The sequence below is a fragment of the Meriones unguiculatus genome, chromosome 8 (genome assembly GCF_030254825.1).
Source record: "Meriones unguiculatus strain TT.TT164.6M chromosome 8, Bangor_MerUng_6.1, whole genome shotgun sequence".
NCBI classification, from domain to species: domain Eukaryota; kingdom Metazoa; phylum Chordata; class Mammalia; order Rodentia; family Muridae; genus Meriones; species Meriones unguiculatus.
The window spans coordinates 27089992-27106121 of NC_083356.1; the positions used below are offsets into that span (position 1 = coordinate 27089992).

Consider the following 16130-nt stretch of genomic DNA (forward strand, 5'->3'; position numbering starts at 1 on the left):
GTCCCTACACAAGCTTCTTTTTTATGCTGTTCCAGCGTTACATTGTTTACATTGTCTGCTTGGAAATAACATGTTAATGTATCAATTAGGTTTTGTTTCTGTTTTTCTGAAACATCCTGCCTGATTCTACATTTAAGATTGTAATGCTTTCAGTAATAATTCATGTTGTGACATGAATTTTTTTCTTGCGTTGTTTTTGTCAGTAACATCATGGTCTAGAAGGGAGTACGATGTGACAGTTCAGTGCTCTACGTGCCCATCTCCTGTCTGACTATACTTTGGAAGAATATTGTCTAGGTTGTTCCTTTGATTTGGGTTTGTCTACTGTTGAGTCATGATTATGTTAAGGTTATTTGTCTTTTAAAACAAGATGTCAGGATGGTTTTTGTTTGGTTTTGTTTTGTTTTTATTTTTTGAGACAGGGTCTTTCTGTGCTTGTCTGACAGGCAGGCCTTGGACTCACAGAGACCCACCTGCTTCAGCCTCCTGAGTGTTGGGCCAGTTACAATGTTATTACTGCATGATAAGTGTGTTCTGGGAGACTCAATTTACCAGGAAGCCCACTTGGGATCAGTAGGCTGTGGTGGGGACATTTGGGTTTCTCCTCTTACTGTTTCCCCTTTGTAATGTAATAGGCAATACACTTGAGACCATGCAGGCAGCGTTGTTTTCATTGTAATGCCACCCACTAGTCATAGCATTTGTTACTGATTCTGCCTTGATTGGCATGTTAATTTTTACTAAATGATCACTTTTGTATCCATCCTTCTCTGTTTTGTTTTTTTAATGGGAAGTGTGAGAATGAGTTTGCCCACACCATTTTGCTTGTGAGGGTTATCTGTGTTGTTTAATGAAGCTGTACCTTGTTTATTTCACTATATAACTAATAGCTAATCTATCTTAGTATCAGTATTTAGATATATTTTAGTTCCCAGTAGTTGCTTAACTTGTAGGCATCTTATGCTTACAGTTGATGTGAGCTCCAGGAAGCAAGATGACTGCCTATGACACTGCTGAGAACAGATTGCTTTGGAGCTGTAGCAAAGGATAACTTTATTGGGGCATGTTATATTTAACTGGTATTTGGAAATCCATGGAGAAGCAACATAGCTAGCCTTGGCATGGTAACAGAAGTGTACAGAGAACGCTGAGCTTTGTGAAGAGGAGGTAGGGTAAGAAGGATGTGGGTGAAAAGTGTCCCAGGCTGAAGACTATGGATTGGAATTGAATAAGACTGGAATTAAATTAGAGCACCTTGAGCAAAGAGTCTTTGTAGGATACATACAATTTAGTGTTTGGTCTCCAAACAGAGACCAGAGTTCTTTAGGGGCAGCCTTGCCTTTCTACACACAAACAAACTGGATTTAGTTCCTTTTTGTGTGAAGTAGTAAGGTCTCCTATTTTACTTTGATTTTGGCTATACTTCCCTGTTTTTACCTGAGAGAAATTCTACATCTACTTTTTCTTTTCTCAATTTTTATTTTTCAAGACAGGGTTTCTCTGTGTAGCCTTGGCTGTCCTGGACTCGCTTTCTATACCAGGCTGGCCTGGAACTCACAGAGATCTGCCTGTTTCTGCCTCCTGAGTGCCGGCATTACAGGCATGCACCACCACGCTTGGCTTACATCTACTGCTTTAGTGTTTGCTAATAGCTATAGTTACATCACCTGTGAATGTGCACTGTGTGTGTAAGTGTATGAAAACAGGTGAATATTAACCTGTCGCTATTACTGAATTGTGTACTCACTTCCCTTCTTGGCCCCTATTGCCACTTTAGAGTGGGCCTAGTCAAGAGAAACTTTAACCCTGTGATATCACTTCTCTGCTTAGAACATGATAGTATCCTTTCTTGTTGAGAAAAGCCCTACTGTCAAGATTTGCAGGAGTTTGTGTGACCAGCTTTCTTTCTGGAACCTTGGTTGTTTTTGTTTGTTTGTTTGTTTGTTTGGTTTTTTGTTTGTTTGTTTTGAGACACAGGGTTTCTCTGAGTTGCCTTGGCTGTTCCGGACTCACTTTGTTCACTAGGCTGGCCTCAAACTCACAGAAATTTGCCTGCCTCTGCTTAGATTACAGGCATGTACTACTGCTCTTGGCTAGAGCCTTGTTTCTGATTAGGTTTTGCTTCTTTTATTCACTTGCCTTTCCAAGTGACCTATAGCTTCCTTCCTCCTTTCTTTTATTTAGACTATAGTCAGGGGTCACTGCCTCTGAGTGCCCTCCACCAGTTTCAGTGTTTATTTCCACTGCACATAGATGTATGTTTGTTCTCTGACTTGCACAAAGACACAAGTTTTTGGAGAGCCAGCACCCTGCCTCTATTCAGTGTTTGTTGAGTAATGCCTAACATGACCTACTTCAGGGGCTACTTTATGGTGATGTGCCATTGGCTGTTCCACAGTTGTGTTTCCATGCTCATTCATTTCTCTAGCATCCTTGTGAGGGAATTGAGTCTCATTGATTTGATGGCTGACAGTAAGTGACATGGCACGGTTCCATTGTAAGCAGTCTTGATCTTATAGAAAGATGGCACCTATGTAACATGCTGACAAATTTCTAAATTTCTGGTTGTTTCCTGTGGCTGACATCCAGAATCAGTATCAGAATGCTGTGTGTGGAGCCAGGCCAGGCAGTGTTTGAGTGGGGACTTGCTGGGAATTGAACTCAGGACCTCTGGGAAAGCAACCAGTGCTCGTAACCTCTGAGCCATCTCTCCAGCCCTGTTTTCTTAATTGTAACTGCCAGGACACTCAGAGTGAAGACTCCTGTGGCACTGAAACTTACTGAGCAAATACTTTCTTAGACTGCAGAAAGTCAAGGACTATACCTCTCTCTCTACTCTTCTATACTCTCATTATTATTGATGAAACAGTACATACAAGTAGTTAGAACTGTGACTATTAGTTGCATAGTCTCTCATTTGCATGTTGCTGGATGAAACACACCAGACACTATAAACACACAGTGTGTAGTCCCTGGTATAAATTAGTTGTAGGGTGCTTGAGGATGGGAGAGTAAGGGTACCTGACCTATGGGCTGCAGGCTTTGCTGTCCTCATCCTCTGCCTTATTTCAGACTGAATTGAAGCACCTGCTGCATTGGTATACTAGGTTTGTGCTGAAAAAAGCTCCATTTAAATACTGTATGTGATACTTATTTCAAAATTATATTTCACAGTTAATTGGCATTGAGGTACTCAAAAATAATAAGGTAGTTGTAGACTGTAAATTGAGAAAGTGATTTATTCCTATTCATTGTATTTTGTGAATCGTCCTTTAGGTATGAATTGAGAATTCGTTACTTGCCAAAAGGATTTCTAAACCAGTTTACTGAAGATAAGCCAACACTGAATTTCTTCTATCAACAGGTATAAAAACATTTTCTTTTATATGCTGCTTTGTTTCTTTGAATCATCTTTATTTTGTGTTTTTATTTTAGAGTAATATTAAACCTTGTATTTGAGAGCGACTATAAATGTAGAGTGGTTCAGTATTAAGGAGTGTTAACTCAAGAGCAATTATTTTTTGTACACTTCGTGAATTTTTTGTACACTTGGGCAAGTCTTAAAAGATGCTTGTTCTGTCCAGGAGAGGTGGTCACACCTTTAGTCTCAGTAATCAGGAGGCAGAGGCAGGTGCCTCTGTGGATTTTAGGCCAGCCTGGTGTATAGAGTAAGTCCCAGGACAGCAAGGGGTGTACAGAGAAACCCTGTCTGGAGAAACCAAAACCAAACTACCAAACAACCCCACCCCCCTAAAAAAAAGAATCATAAGGGAAATAAACAGTGAAGGTGAGGAGCCCTGAGTCTTATAGCACAACTCCAGGATGTGACTGTATTCATTGACTGAAGAGAACACTGGAGCAGAATATGAGCAGTGCTATGGCATTATGGGGTGCTAGTAGAGGAATATTGCACAAATATCTGTTCAGCTGTTTGAAGAGAATAGGTGTTTTCAGACAAGTGGTTTCAAGCTGGGAACTGACTGATCTGAAGAAATGCTTTGTAGAATTTTGGAGTAAAGCTCTCTCATATATGTGTTGTAGTAAATAAAAAAAGTGTTGGGCATTCATTCATTCATTCATTCATTCATTCATCTATCTTAAGAGTATCATGGCGGCATTATCTAACCCGATATCACAAATAATAAGACACAGACACCTGTTAGATTTTATAATTGCCTTATTTACCTTGGGTCTAACTCACCTCACCATCCACCTCCCACCCCCATCCAGTGGCATCCTCCTTAATCATCCTATCTTCCATCCATAATCTTATAAATACTTGCTTTTGTTTTTCATCTGGGCCTTTTCACGCCGTTATTGGAGTTCTTCCTGGCCCGATGTGGTTTCTTCTGCAGGCTCCTCCATCTGTGTCTTGTGTTTCTCTCTGTCCTCCAAAGCCCAGGAACCTTAGTCATGCCTACCCCATTTTGCCCTGCCCAATCAGATATGCCTTAGGCAGATTTACAAAACAAAGATAGGTGGAACCAGATCTTAAGGGCCAGCAACACATCAGACCAACCTCCAATATATGTGAGGATGTTTTCCTTGAAGATTGTTATCATTGTCTCTTTTTTGCAACTAAATATGCGTTTGGCTTTAATGAGTGACTTAGAACACTTGATTGATTTTTCTGCCTGTGAACAGTGTTTGGAAATTGCAGTAACTGACCCTCTGGACAGTTGGTTAATATGTTTATCATCAGTATGGTATTGACCAAGTGCTACCTGCTCTGAAATCTGCCCTGGGTGACTGAAAGCAACTGATTGTCTTTTGGCCTTCCTCCATCCAAGAAAGTAGGCAGTCTGTATGGAAGTCGCAAATTTAAGTGAAGCTTATGCTGTATTATTCCAGCTGCTCAGCAATAAGCTTATATAAAGGGATTTTATGTTAAATTACAGGTTGGTTCCCCCAAGCAGTTAAGTAGGTAAGCAGTGGCAGGCATGAGACTTGGGGGTTTTGCAAGGAAAAATCATACTAACGGCTGTGTGACAAATGGGATCAAATTCTTTGAACTAGAAGCTGGTAGCCTAGCAGCTAATAGTTGAAATGTTTTTCTTGGGCAGTAGTCAGCGTACTTTTTCTGCAGAGCCAGAGAGTGAATATTTTAGGCTTTGAAGATCAAGATACATAATTGAAGACAATAAGTAGGTGTATAGCAAGTGAAGAAACCAGTTTTGACAAGTGTTTGTGTTGATGTTTCTCATAATGTAATTAAGTGTAGTTTTGGTAATAGAGATGTGTTGTGAAGGAGAGCTGACAAAATTCTGCTCTAGGTTCAGAGTGTATGTCCCCGTCTTCTAAATCAGCTGCAGGTTTTGGGAGTTTGGTCTCTTAATTCAAATCTGTGTGGAGAGTGTAAGCATTCCAGATTTGCAAATGTCTTCATGCTGACAGGTATTGAGACATACTGGTGTTATTCATGAGTGTGTGTGTGTGTGTGTGCGTGTTTAAATTTATTATTATTTGCATGTGTGTAGTTTATATGTGTGAATATGGGCATCATGTGGATGCCAGAGGACAACTTTCAGGAGTCCCTTTTCTCTCTCCACTCTGGGTTCCTGGGATCAAATTCAGGTAATAAGACCTATGTGGCAGGCCCCTTTATTTCTTCAGCCATCTTACTGTGTTTTGAAACGACTCACTGTGGGATGGCAGGATTGTGACATGGTTTAATTGTGCATGTTTATTGCTGGAAGTGTCACCATTGTTGCTTTATGTTAGACTTCAGGAGTGTTGCTTTGCAGATTTGTTGCAGGATATTTGATCACACTGTAAACCCCAAGATTGTTTTGTATACTGGAAAAACCTGGTTCTAGTTGTGGTATGGCTCACACCTGGCACATCTTTAATTCAAGAGCTTTCTGCTTGAACAGGGTTAAATAAAGTCAACCATAGGTCAAGAGGCAAGGCAAGCAACCAGTTGACAGGGAATGCACATAGGAAAAAAACCTTAGAGAATAAGAGGAACTCAGGAGGGGCTAGAGAGATAGCTCAGAGGTTAAGAGCACTGGCTGCTCTTCCAGAGGTCCTGAGTTCAATTCCCAGCAACCACATGGTGGCTCACACCCATCTGTAATAAGATCTGGTTTTTTCTTCTGGCCTGCAGGTGTACATGCAGATAGAACATTGTATACATAATAAAATAAAATATTAAAAAAAAAAAGAGGAACTCAGGAGGACAGATAGAGAGGTGCAAAGGAAGTAAAAGGGAGGGACATTTAGTTGGGGGAAGGATCTGGAACATCAGCTGGGTGCTCTCTTTGCCTCTGAGCTAGCAGCCTTTCACCCCCACATCTGGCTCCTGAGTCTTATTGGTAAATGATTGAGATTTTGTTTTAAAACAACACAGATTAATAATATAGAATGGAGAGTTAGGTGAAGACTGCAAGGTTGCACATTGGGTTTTGAAGAACATGAATTTTTGTGGCCCTTGCTCTGAGGCCCCCAAATGCTTTGGAAACTGGAGTTATTGCTGTGTTGTAGTTTAGTAGAAATGCAACTCTTGCTGCTCATTTCTGCTTTGGGCTGAGTGGGAGGAGCATGAAGCAACTGATTGTTGTTGTGGTGCAGTGTATCAGTTGTTCAAAGCCACACTGGTAAGCAGTCTTAGACTACACAAACCTGCCTTGGCAAAAGGTGGAAAGATATTTGCCACACAAGCCTGACAACTTGAGTTCAGTTGCTGGAACCCATGTAAACGGGGAAGGAGAGAAACACCACCACAAAGTTGTTCTCTGATCTGCACACTTGTGCTGTGGAACATGCATATGCATCAAAGACTTAGGTTGTAGTTATTTTTTGGTATTACTTACTTTCTATCCAGAGTTCAGCATAATTACTGACAGAATGTGAACAAATATGTAAAAAAAAAAAAAAATTCAGCAGCCATTTAGGGATTGATATATTGCAAACATTCCTGTCTCCTATTTCCTTATTTCAGGTGAAGAGTGACTACATGCTAGAGATAGCAGATCAAGTAGACCAAGAAATAGCTTTGAAGTTGGGTTGTCTGGAAATTAGGTAGGTGGCATCACTACATTGATTTTTGTGTTTGTTTAATTTTCTGGGTACTTTCCTCTTTTATAAAATTATCTATAAAATTGTGATTAAATTATAAGAGGATTTGTTTAATTTTCTAGGCACTTTCTTTTATAAAATCACCAGTAAAATTGTGATTAAGCTACGAGAGGATTCCATAATACTTACTTACTCCTTGGATCTTCTTCCCCAGTTGTTTTTTCATTTAACAGTTTAAACATTCCTTTTATACACATGTCATTGTATGTGTCCCCTGATTTCAGGCGATCCTACTGGGAGATGCGGGGCAACGCCCTAGAAAAGAAGTCCAACTATGAAGTGTTAGAGTAAGTACTGCCCACTTGAACTGTCCTTGTGGGCTCTGAGCGTACCTCTTCCTGTCTCTTATCTACTTAGAGCTTGCCTGAGGTCTTCTCAGTCTTTATTTGGAGGAGAAAAAGCTTTTAAGAAAAAAAATTCCTAAATGATTTTAATTTTATTTATAAACACTTAAATGTTTTGATAAATATCTTACACTAATAATGTGTATGACCTTAACAGCATATGTACTTGTATACATACACAAATGTATTCGGTTTTTAAAAAAGATATTCATTAAATTTACTGAAATAATACTTTGCTTCTGTTTTACATAGAAATTCAGAATTTCTTATAAATTGGTTATTAATTATTTACTTTCTCTGCAGATCAAATAAGGATTCCTTTTTTTTAACAAATGGAGAAGTGAGAGTTATTTGCTACTCATGTATTAGAGAATGTAGAATATGAAAAAATTTCTCGTAATGATACTAGTTTGTATATTTGTCTGTTGTGTTTGGTTGTTTTAAATATATGAAAGGGAAACTGGACCTGTGTCTTTAGAAGTTCTGTACTTTGTTATCTTGATAATCAATTGAGCAAGAAAGTTGCTTTTTTTTCTCTATCTGAGCCAAGCTCCATTTTACTGTCATTTGCCACTATTGTTTCCATCTGTATTGATACTGAAGTTTTTGTGGTATTTTGAGAAATGTGCTAAAATAACATCAGAGGTCACCCAGAGCTCATCTGCTGTAATGAAGACTAGGCATGGTTTTAGATATTATTTAGAGTTTGTATGTCAGTCCAAATACTTTTATAGTATGTGAGTTTAACATCCCCCCAATTTCAAAATAGGAGCTTGCAGGGTAGAAATGGTCACAGAAAAAGAAAAGTATTTTGGAAGAGAGTTACTGGGGTGGTGGTAGTAGATACTATAGAATAATTTTGGTTATTGGTAAGCTGCCACAGGTCCCGTCTGCCCATTATATTTCAAAGTGCCCAAAGCTAGTGCATCTTCCACTTTCTGAGCTTAAGACATCTTGTATTAGGTTCATGACAGCAGACAATAAATAAGTTTGTGAAGTTATGTCACATGCATTCTATCCACTAATTAATGAGCTGAGTACAAAAGTAATTCAGCAGGACTTTTACTGTCCTTCCTTAATAGTTTAGGTCTAGCATTCACTGTAGTTTGTGTTTTTTATTTTAAAAGGCTACATTCTTCAGTCTTAAAAGACTCCTAGTGCTTAAAATGCAGATTGCGAGAATTAGAGAAAACATGAAAGGTTGCTTGTCAGTAGGTTTCTTTGTTTTGTCTTTGGTGGTGGTTGTATGAGGTAGGGTTTCATTTAGCCTGCTGGCTTTGAACATTCAATCCTCCTGTCTTTACTTCCAAGTACTAGGATTACAGGTATCCATCTGGGCAAAGTATTTGGAGAAAGTTCTATTCAGGTTCACGTTTCTTTGTTAGAAATTAGTCTGGTTTTGCAGTACGGTCAATGTAAAATTGGCTTCTAAAAATTACAGAAATTCAGGTAACAAGACCAAATAAACAGAAGAGAAAGAATTGGGGTTTTAGTTGGCACCTTCAAAATTTTGTGATGTGATGTTTTTGTGAGAAATCAGAAAAATGGACTGTGAGATTCCTTTGCAAAGGTTAGTATAGCTGGTGTTTGCTACTGTAAGGATTTTTTCTTCCATCCTTCTCCACCCCATTCTTCTGTTCAACTCTCTAAACTCTCTAACACTAGGTAAGAGGAAAAAAAGGATAAAGAATAAAGTCGGGTTGGAAAGGGGCCAATTTTATTGATAGACTATTTATTGCTGACTAGGGGTGTCAAGTTCCTTGAGGCAAAGTTGATCTTCGAAGTCAGGATATCTAATTTCTTCTTGTTGTTTCTTCTATGTGTACATCTGCTTAACCATGACCAACAGCACCCAACCACCAATGAGCAACCCACTTATGGGGCTCTAGCATTTATATACCCTCTGTAAAGTCCTGAGCATTCCAAAGGTCATGTATTTGCAGAAACTCTCTGCAGCTGGCAAAATCATGCATTCCTTTGCTAGAGCAGGAGGGAAATCATAGTCATCTGTTACAAAGCAGCTCCATATCTCCACACCTGGGATTAAAGTGAAAACATAATATTTCTGTCTTTTTTAAAGAAACCAAAATTCCAGAATTGTCACTACAGGTCAGGGCTTGTAGTTATTACTACTCCAACAGAGGAGGAAGAGACAGAGCAATTGTGTAAACTCATTTCTTCTTAGAGGATATGACTGAGCACCTGAATGACATGACCTGGTATTTATGTGTAATGATCACACAGGTAAACATGGTGGCTACTGCAGGAAAGAGGTCTTATATCCTGTGACTATAACTTCACTTTGCCCTTTTTTATGTGCTTCACTATTAAATACCTGAGCTTTTACACTTCTGCCAGAGTGACTCTGGAGCTATGGTATTTGTATGATGTCACTTCCTACCTCCAAAGTTTGGTGATAGCCAAGTGGTTACATGTGCAAAACACCTGACTCCATGTCTAGCTCTTCTCTTGCTGCTTGATCAGAAGGCCTTTGTGGTGTACAGTAGTGGTCATGCTGGTACCTATCTGTTGGTATTAGCAGAAAATTGGGTGTCATGATCCCAGCATTGAGTTTGAGTTGACTGTAATTACCACTGTAAAGAAGAGAGATGATCAGCCAGCATAACATGAAACTGTAGAACTCTTCCAAAGAACACTGGCAAATATGAGTAACAGAGTACAGGTATCATCATTTGGGTTATTTTGGAGGACCCTTGAATGGTTTTAAGTTTGTTTTCAAAGGTAATGAAATGTTCTCTAGTTATTGGAAGTTTAAGTTACATTGTCAAATGGCTCCTTTGTAGGAGCCAGAGGGCTCAAGGACATCACAAGAAAATATTCCACAGAATTGGCTAGCCAGGGCTCATAGGGGCTCACAGAGACTGAACCAAAAACTAAGGAGCATGCATGGGTCTGAGCTAGGTCCTCTGCATACATGTTATGGTTGTATAGCTTAGGTTTCTTCTTCTTCTTCTTCTTCTTCTTCTAATTCTTCTTCTTCTTCTTCTTCTTCTTCTTCTTCTTCTTCTTCTTCTTCTTCTTCTTCTTCTTCTTCTTCTTCTTCTCCTCCTCCTCCTCCTCCTCCTCCTCCTCCTCCTCCTCCTCCTCCTCCTCCTCCTCCTCCTCCTCCCTTCCTTCCTTCCTTCCTTCCTTCCTTCCTTCCTTCCTTCTTCCTCCTTCTTCTTCCTCTTCCTCCTCCTCCCCCCCCCCTCCCCCTCCTCCCCCTCCCCCCCTCCTTCTCCCCCTCCTCCTCCTCGTGGGACACCTTAACAGTGGGAGCGAGGGTTGTCTCTGACTCTTGCCTGCCTGCTTTTGGGGGCTCTTTTCTTCTACTGGGTTGCCTCCTCCAGCCTTAATATGAGGGGAGGTGCCTAGTTTTATGGGAGCTTGCTATGCCATATTTGGTTGATATCCTTGGGAGGCTTGCCCTTTTCTGAATGGAAATGGAGGAGGAGTGGATCTGAGGGAAAAGGGAGCTGGGAAGGAGGGACTCTGCAGAGAGGAGGGAGGTGAAATTGTGGTCAGGATGTAATAAAGAGAACATTTAAAAATTTAAAAAACTCAATCCTTTAAAAATGGGTGTTGCATGCATTGTTTCTAATGCAAATGCGATGAAGCTAGATTTGGATTCTGCCATTTCATCCAGCCTTGTGCTGAAAGTGTCTTTGTAGGGCATCCTCTCTGAAGAATCCACATCCACCCTGAGTTGTGTATACCTGTCCTTTTCTTAAGCCTGTTCCTCCCTTCCATCTCCCCTTCCTTCATGACTTAACTAACCTGTGCTTAAATCTGTATAGAAATTAAAACCAAGTCAGGAGTGCCTCACAGTCACTTATAACCACAGTGCATCTGACATCTCTTCTGGTTTCCCTGGGTACCTATATACATGTAGCATACACTCAGATACCTATGCAGTTACATTTAAAAAAAAAATCTTTAAAGAAAATTTGTTAAATGTTTGTTTTAAAACCTTTGTAAATTCGAACTGGAAAGATGTCTTGTTGGTTAAGACCTCTTGCTGCTTTTCAGAGGATCTGAGTTCGATTCCCAGCACTCACATGGTAGTTCACCATCTGTAACTATAGTACCAAGGGATCTGACACCTTCTTCTGGCCTCCAAGGATACCAGGCACATGATGTACAGAAATACACACATATAAAACACACATCCATACACATTAAAAAAAAATTTTTTTTAAAAACTAAATCAGTAAATTGATTTCTGTTCTTACCTTTCTAATGTGTGTGTTTGCTTACTTACTGTTTATGGATCCTCTGACCTTAGTCTCTTGAGTGCTGAGATTATAGATATATGTCTGGATGATTTTTTTTTTTTTTTTAAGGTTCATTGTTATCCTAGTGATGTCTGGTCAGAGCATAGTCTAAGAAGTACCTTTGATGTGTTCGATGAGTTAAGACCAGCCCCACCACCCTATTTTGTTATGTAAGTGCATGAAGTACATGACAAAGTGGAGAGAACAGTATAACAACTGCTCAGGGCTCCGCAATTTCCACTTAACATGATGTTCTGTTTGCTTCATGTCATCAGCTTTTCCAAGTTTTTCAGCCTGGCTTAAATTTTTTTTTTTTTTTTTTTTTTTTTTTTTGTCTGGGGTCTAGTTCAGAGAGATAGAGCCTAAACCCTTTCTAAAGCCTGAGTTCCATGCACAGTATTTTCTGCACCATATACATGTGCATGTGTGTGCTTATTTTCTAGTCAGCTTTCTTGCCTGCATGAACTGGATGGTGTAGGTCTTTACAGAACATTGAAAGCAGTACAGTAAAATATACAGCTGTCATAATGGCCTTGCTGGTTTACTTTCATAGGTCTTTAATGTTTGCTTTCTGTTTGGAGGCTCCCTGTTCAGTAAGAACAAACAATATATAAATCTTTTTTTGTTAAATTCTACTTAGTGATTTCTGTGTTTTACGATTTTTACTTTTGATTTTTTGCCTTAGTCTGTTTTCAGTTTTAGATTTTTTTTTTTTTTTTGGTGCACGAATATTTTGCTGCATGGATGTATGTACAACATATGTACATGCCTGGTGCTTGAGGAAATCAAAAGAGGGTGTCGATCCTCTGAAATAACAGGTACAGATGATTGTGAACCTCTGTGTGGATGCTGGGTTCAAACTTGAGTCCTTTTTAAGACCAGCCAGTGCTTTTAATGGCTGAGTCATATCTCCAGCCCTGGTTTGTATTTTCCATTTATCTCTTGCAAATTTTCTGTCTTTAAATTTTCAGCTTGTAAGTATCACTTGTATCATTCACACAGCTAGATTTCTTAACTCCAGTTTGATAGTTTTTAAACAGGTAGATTTAATATTTGTTGTGTGTGTAAGCACAAGCACTTATCTTCATTTTTGGTGTTCTAGAATTTTGGGACAAAGCACGCTTTTTGTTTGTTTGTTTGTTTGTTTTGTTTTGTTTTTTGAGACAGGTTTTCTCTGTATTGCCCTGGCTGCCTTGGACTTGTTTTATAGACCAGGCTGGCCTCAAACTCACAGTGACTCACCTGCCTCTGCCTACAGTGTTGGGATTAAAGGCTTGTGCCCATGCTCAGCTCAAAGCATGCTTTTTTAATTCTGTAGTTTCATGTTTTCACTGGAAAATGTCTGCGGCTATCTCTCCAATGTTTTCTAGGTATATCCTCCATAATTCCCCAGGGTCTCACTGTGTAGCTCTGGCTGTTCTGGAACTCAACAGAGATCCATTTGCCTCTGATTAAAGGGATGCATCACCATGCTCATATTCTGTTCTAATAGTTTTTCCTGTTGGCCCTGTTGGTTCGATGTTTTGTGTTACTACTTGCTGTCTCCACTGCAAGCCTGGGCTCTATTAGTGGTGCTATCTAGTCCTTCACTCTCAGTAACCTCTCTATCCATTTGTGAATACTCCATTTTATTTCCAGGGCCCTCCTTTTCCTTTGTGCAGCTGTCTTAGGATTTGTACTTAATACTAACCTTGTTATTCCAGGGTTGCTTTAAGTCTTCTGCTACTCTTGACTCCCACTTAGGCCCCCAACTAGTCCTAGATGGGGTGACTTGGGCTATAGGGTCTTCATTTCTGAAAATTTCAGTGGTGACTTCTGAGGAGATCAGAGAATGTCACCACACTGCCTCCCTCAGTTCCCAGCTCAGTGTCTAAATACCAAGTTTATTCATCTCACAATATACATAGCTTCAACCATGAGTCTCAGTACAGGTTTCCATAGGGCTTTATGTGTACAGCCAGGGCATCCCACAGACCTGCAAGTTGTATTAACTTTATCAATCAAATCATCTTTATAATATCTTAGTTTGTTTTTAGACATTACTCATTATTTGTGTATGTGTGGACATGTGTGTGTCTGCCTTCTTGTGTTTGTCAGGGTTTCACTTGCCCAGAGCCCAGGCTGGTTTTAAACTTTGAGATCCTCCTGTTTCAGCTTCTAAGAAGCCAGAATTATAGACATGTACCACCATTGCTGTCTTTTTCCCCTCCGTAAAGTAAGTTGGTTATAAGAATGTTTATTAGTTTATTTGTTGGTTTTAGCCTTTTGAGCTAGTCCCAAGCTGATGTTAGCTCAGAAAGACACTGAATTGCAGATCCCCTTACCTCCATCTTCAGGTGCTGGGGTTACAAGGCAGTTGTACCCAGCCTTAGTCGTTATCTTATATATAGTTTTTTGGTGGCAAAATTCTTTCTGTTATCGTGTGATCTTTTAAAAAAAAATTCCTCATTTCTTGAAAGGGAGATTTATTCTGTTAATATTTTTAGTTTAGTAGTTAATTTTCTCAGTGTCTCACAGATATTTATAGACACCTCACTTAGTTTTTATCTTCCACCATTGTACTTCAGAGGCTGGTCTGTGCCCTAGAATGGTGTTAGCTAAGGAGATGCTGTGACTCCTGTCTGCCATGCCTGGCTTGCACAGTACCCATTCGGCTTTCCTCCCATCCAAGGGCCATTTGGCACTTCAGAGCCATTTACCGTTTATGTACTTTTTCAGTACAGAAAAAAATGTGCATATTCAGAATATTACCTGTTGACTATTAGCTTCAACATCCTCTCTTTTTCCTTAAGAAGAAAGGTTATTAAATAGTCCATATACTTGATCAGATACTACTAGAAGAAAATTTAAAGAAAAGTGTGGTAATTTTTACAGGATACCTCTCAATTTTACCACATTTCAAAAGATTATGGTTAAAGTAATAAGATGAATATCCAACTGTAGGAACACACAATTTGCATACTTCTGGTTTGTGTTTCTTTTTGCTTCACATAAATAAAGATTTTATTACTTTTCCTTTTTGACACTCCAAGCATGATAGAACTGGGATGCCTTTGGGGGGGGAGGTTGAAGGGTATGGTTTTTTGAGACAAGGTTTCTCTGTGTAGCTCTGTCTATCCTGGAACTAGCTCTATAGACCAGGGTGGCCTCAAAACTGGATATCCGCCTGCTTCCACCTCTGCTTCTGCTGGGATTAAAGGTATGTGCCACTACTGGCTGGCTTCAGTGCCTTTCTTTTGGCAGATGAACAGTAAACTAGTCGTGTGGGTCCAGCTTCACATTCCTTCACGTTCCTGATGAAAAGACTGGGTGGAAGTTAGATGGGCCTTCTGTGTCCATCTGAAAATGAGAGCCAAGAGGTGGAAGGCTGCTGCTGCACAAGGCACAGGCCTAGAGAAAAGAGTCACATTGCAAGTGGAAATGCACTGTTAAAATGCTGACTTCTGCTGAGATGGTGTAACTAAGGGTGGAATCCTACTACCTGGAATCCTTAACGTCTCACTTTGCTGTTTCTGAGGAGAGGGAGAATTTAACCAGTCAGGATACTGACAAGCGCCTGGGTAAGGAGCTACTTAAAGGAGGAAAACCACTGAGGAAAATGTGTTCCCCCCTCTGCAGCATTTTACTTCTAACTTTTAAGTGTTCTGCCTTATAAACCATTTTAATCATCTTTGCATGTAGTGTATTTTGCTATGTTGTTTTTGTTGTCTCTTTGCCTAGGCATCAACATAGGGTGCCTGGGTTCTTTATATTTAACAGTGTATCTGACTCAGATAAGCTTGTGATTTAACAATACCTAGGGTGGGGACCAGCACTCAGTACTGCACAAGTACTGAGGTCACCAATACTAGACAAGCCTGGACTTCAGCTCTCTCCATGTTCTTACCACCGCCTACCCAGGTATTCCACTGTTTCCAGAGTCTCCTGGCTCACAGCACTTCTCACCACATCTGTAGCCTGGCCTCCAGCCAATCACGCTTCCTGCACCAAATAGGTGAACTAGTTAACAAAGCTTTTCTGACTGGAAGGGCTTCCAGGGTATTTTTTTTTTGGGGGGGGGAGCCGATCTTTAGGGTTCTTAGTGAACAGGCACATTCTTAGCCGTTGAACACAGTGGGAATGGGAAGCTTTGCTTCCTCATCTAGGCTGCCCTAGAGCAATAGTAAGATTAGACCCAGAGTTCTTCTGTGAAGATTCAGCCTCTCAGTTAGGGTCTCTTGGCTGAGAATCACTGCAGAGAAGAATGCCTTTGAGAGTATACAGCATTTGACTTTATATATAGTGCTTACTTTCTTCTTTACCAGTATGAGAGGCTGGCTTGGCCCCTGAACTATGCCAGGGTAGAATTGTTGAAGTTTAGTGTCAAAGTTCTTCACACAGGAAGACCCTGTGCCTTTTAAAGAGAAAACTTTCACATCCACCAATCATATTAGTC

General features: G+C 40.0%; 1 protein-coding gene across 21 annotated transcripts in view; it reads left to right on the top strand.

Moving 5' to 3' along the window:
* The window catches only part of Ptk2 (protein tyrosine kinase 2), a 207450-nt gene that overhangs the window by 80243 nt on the left and 111077 nt on the right, over positions 1-16130 (top strand). For all 21 annotated transcript variants that reach the window (XM_060389301.1, XM_060389300.1, XM_060389308.1 and 18 more), the window contains 3 exons: positions 3277-3364; positions 6941-7020; positions 7302-7364. In XM_060389301.1, the coding sequence (XP_060245284.1) occupies positions 3277-3364; positions 6941-7020; positions 7302-7364 (231 nt within the window). The remainder of the gene's footprint in view (positions 1-3276; positions 3365-6940; positions 7021-7301; positions 7365-16130) is intronic.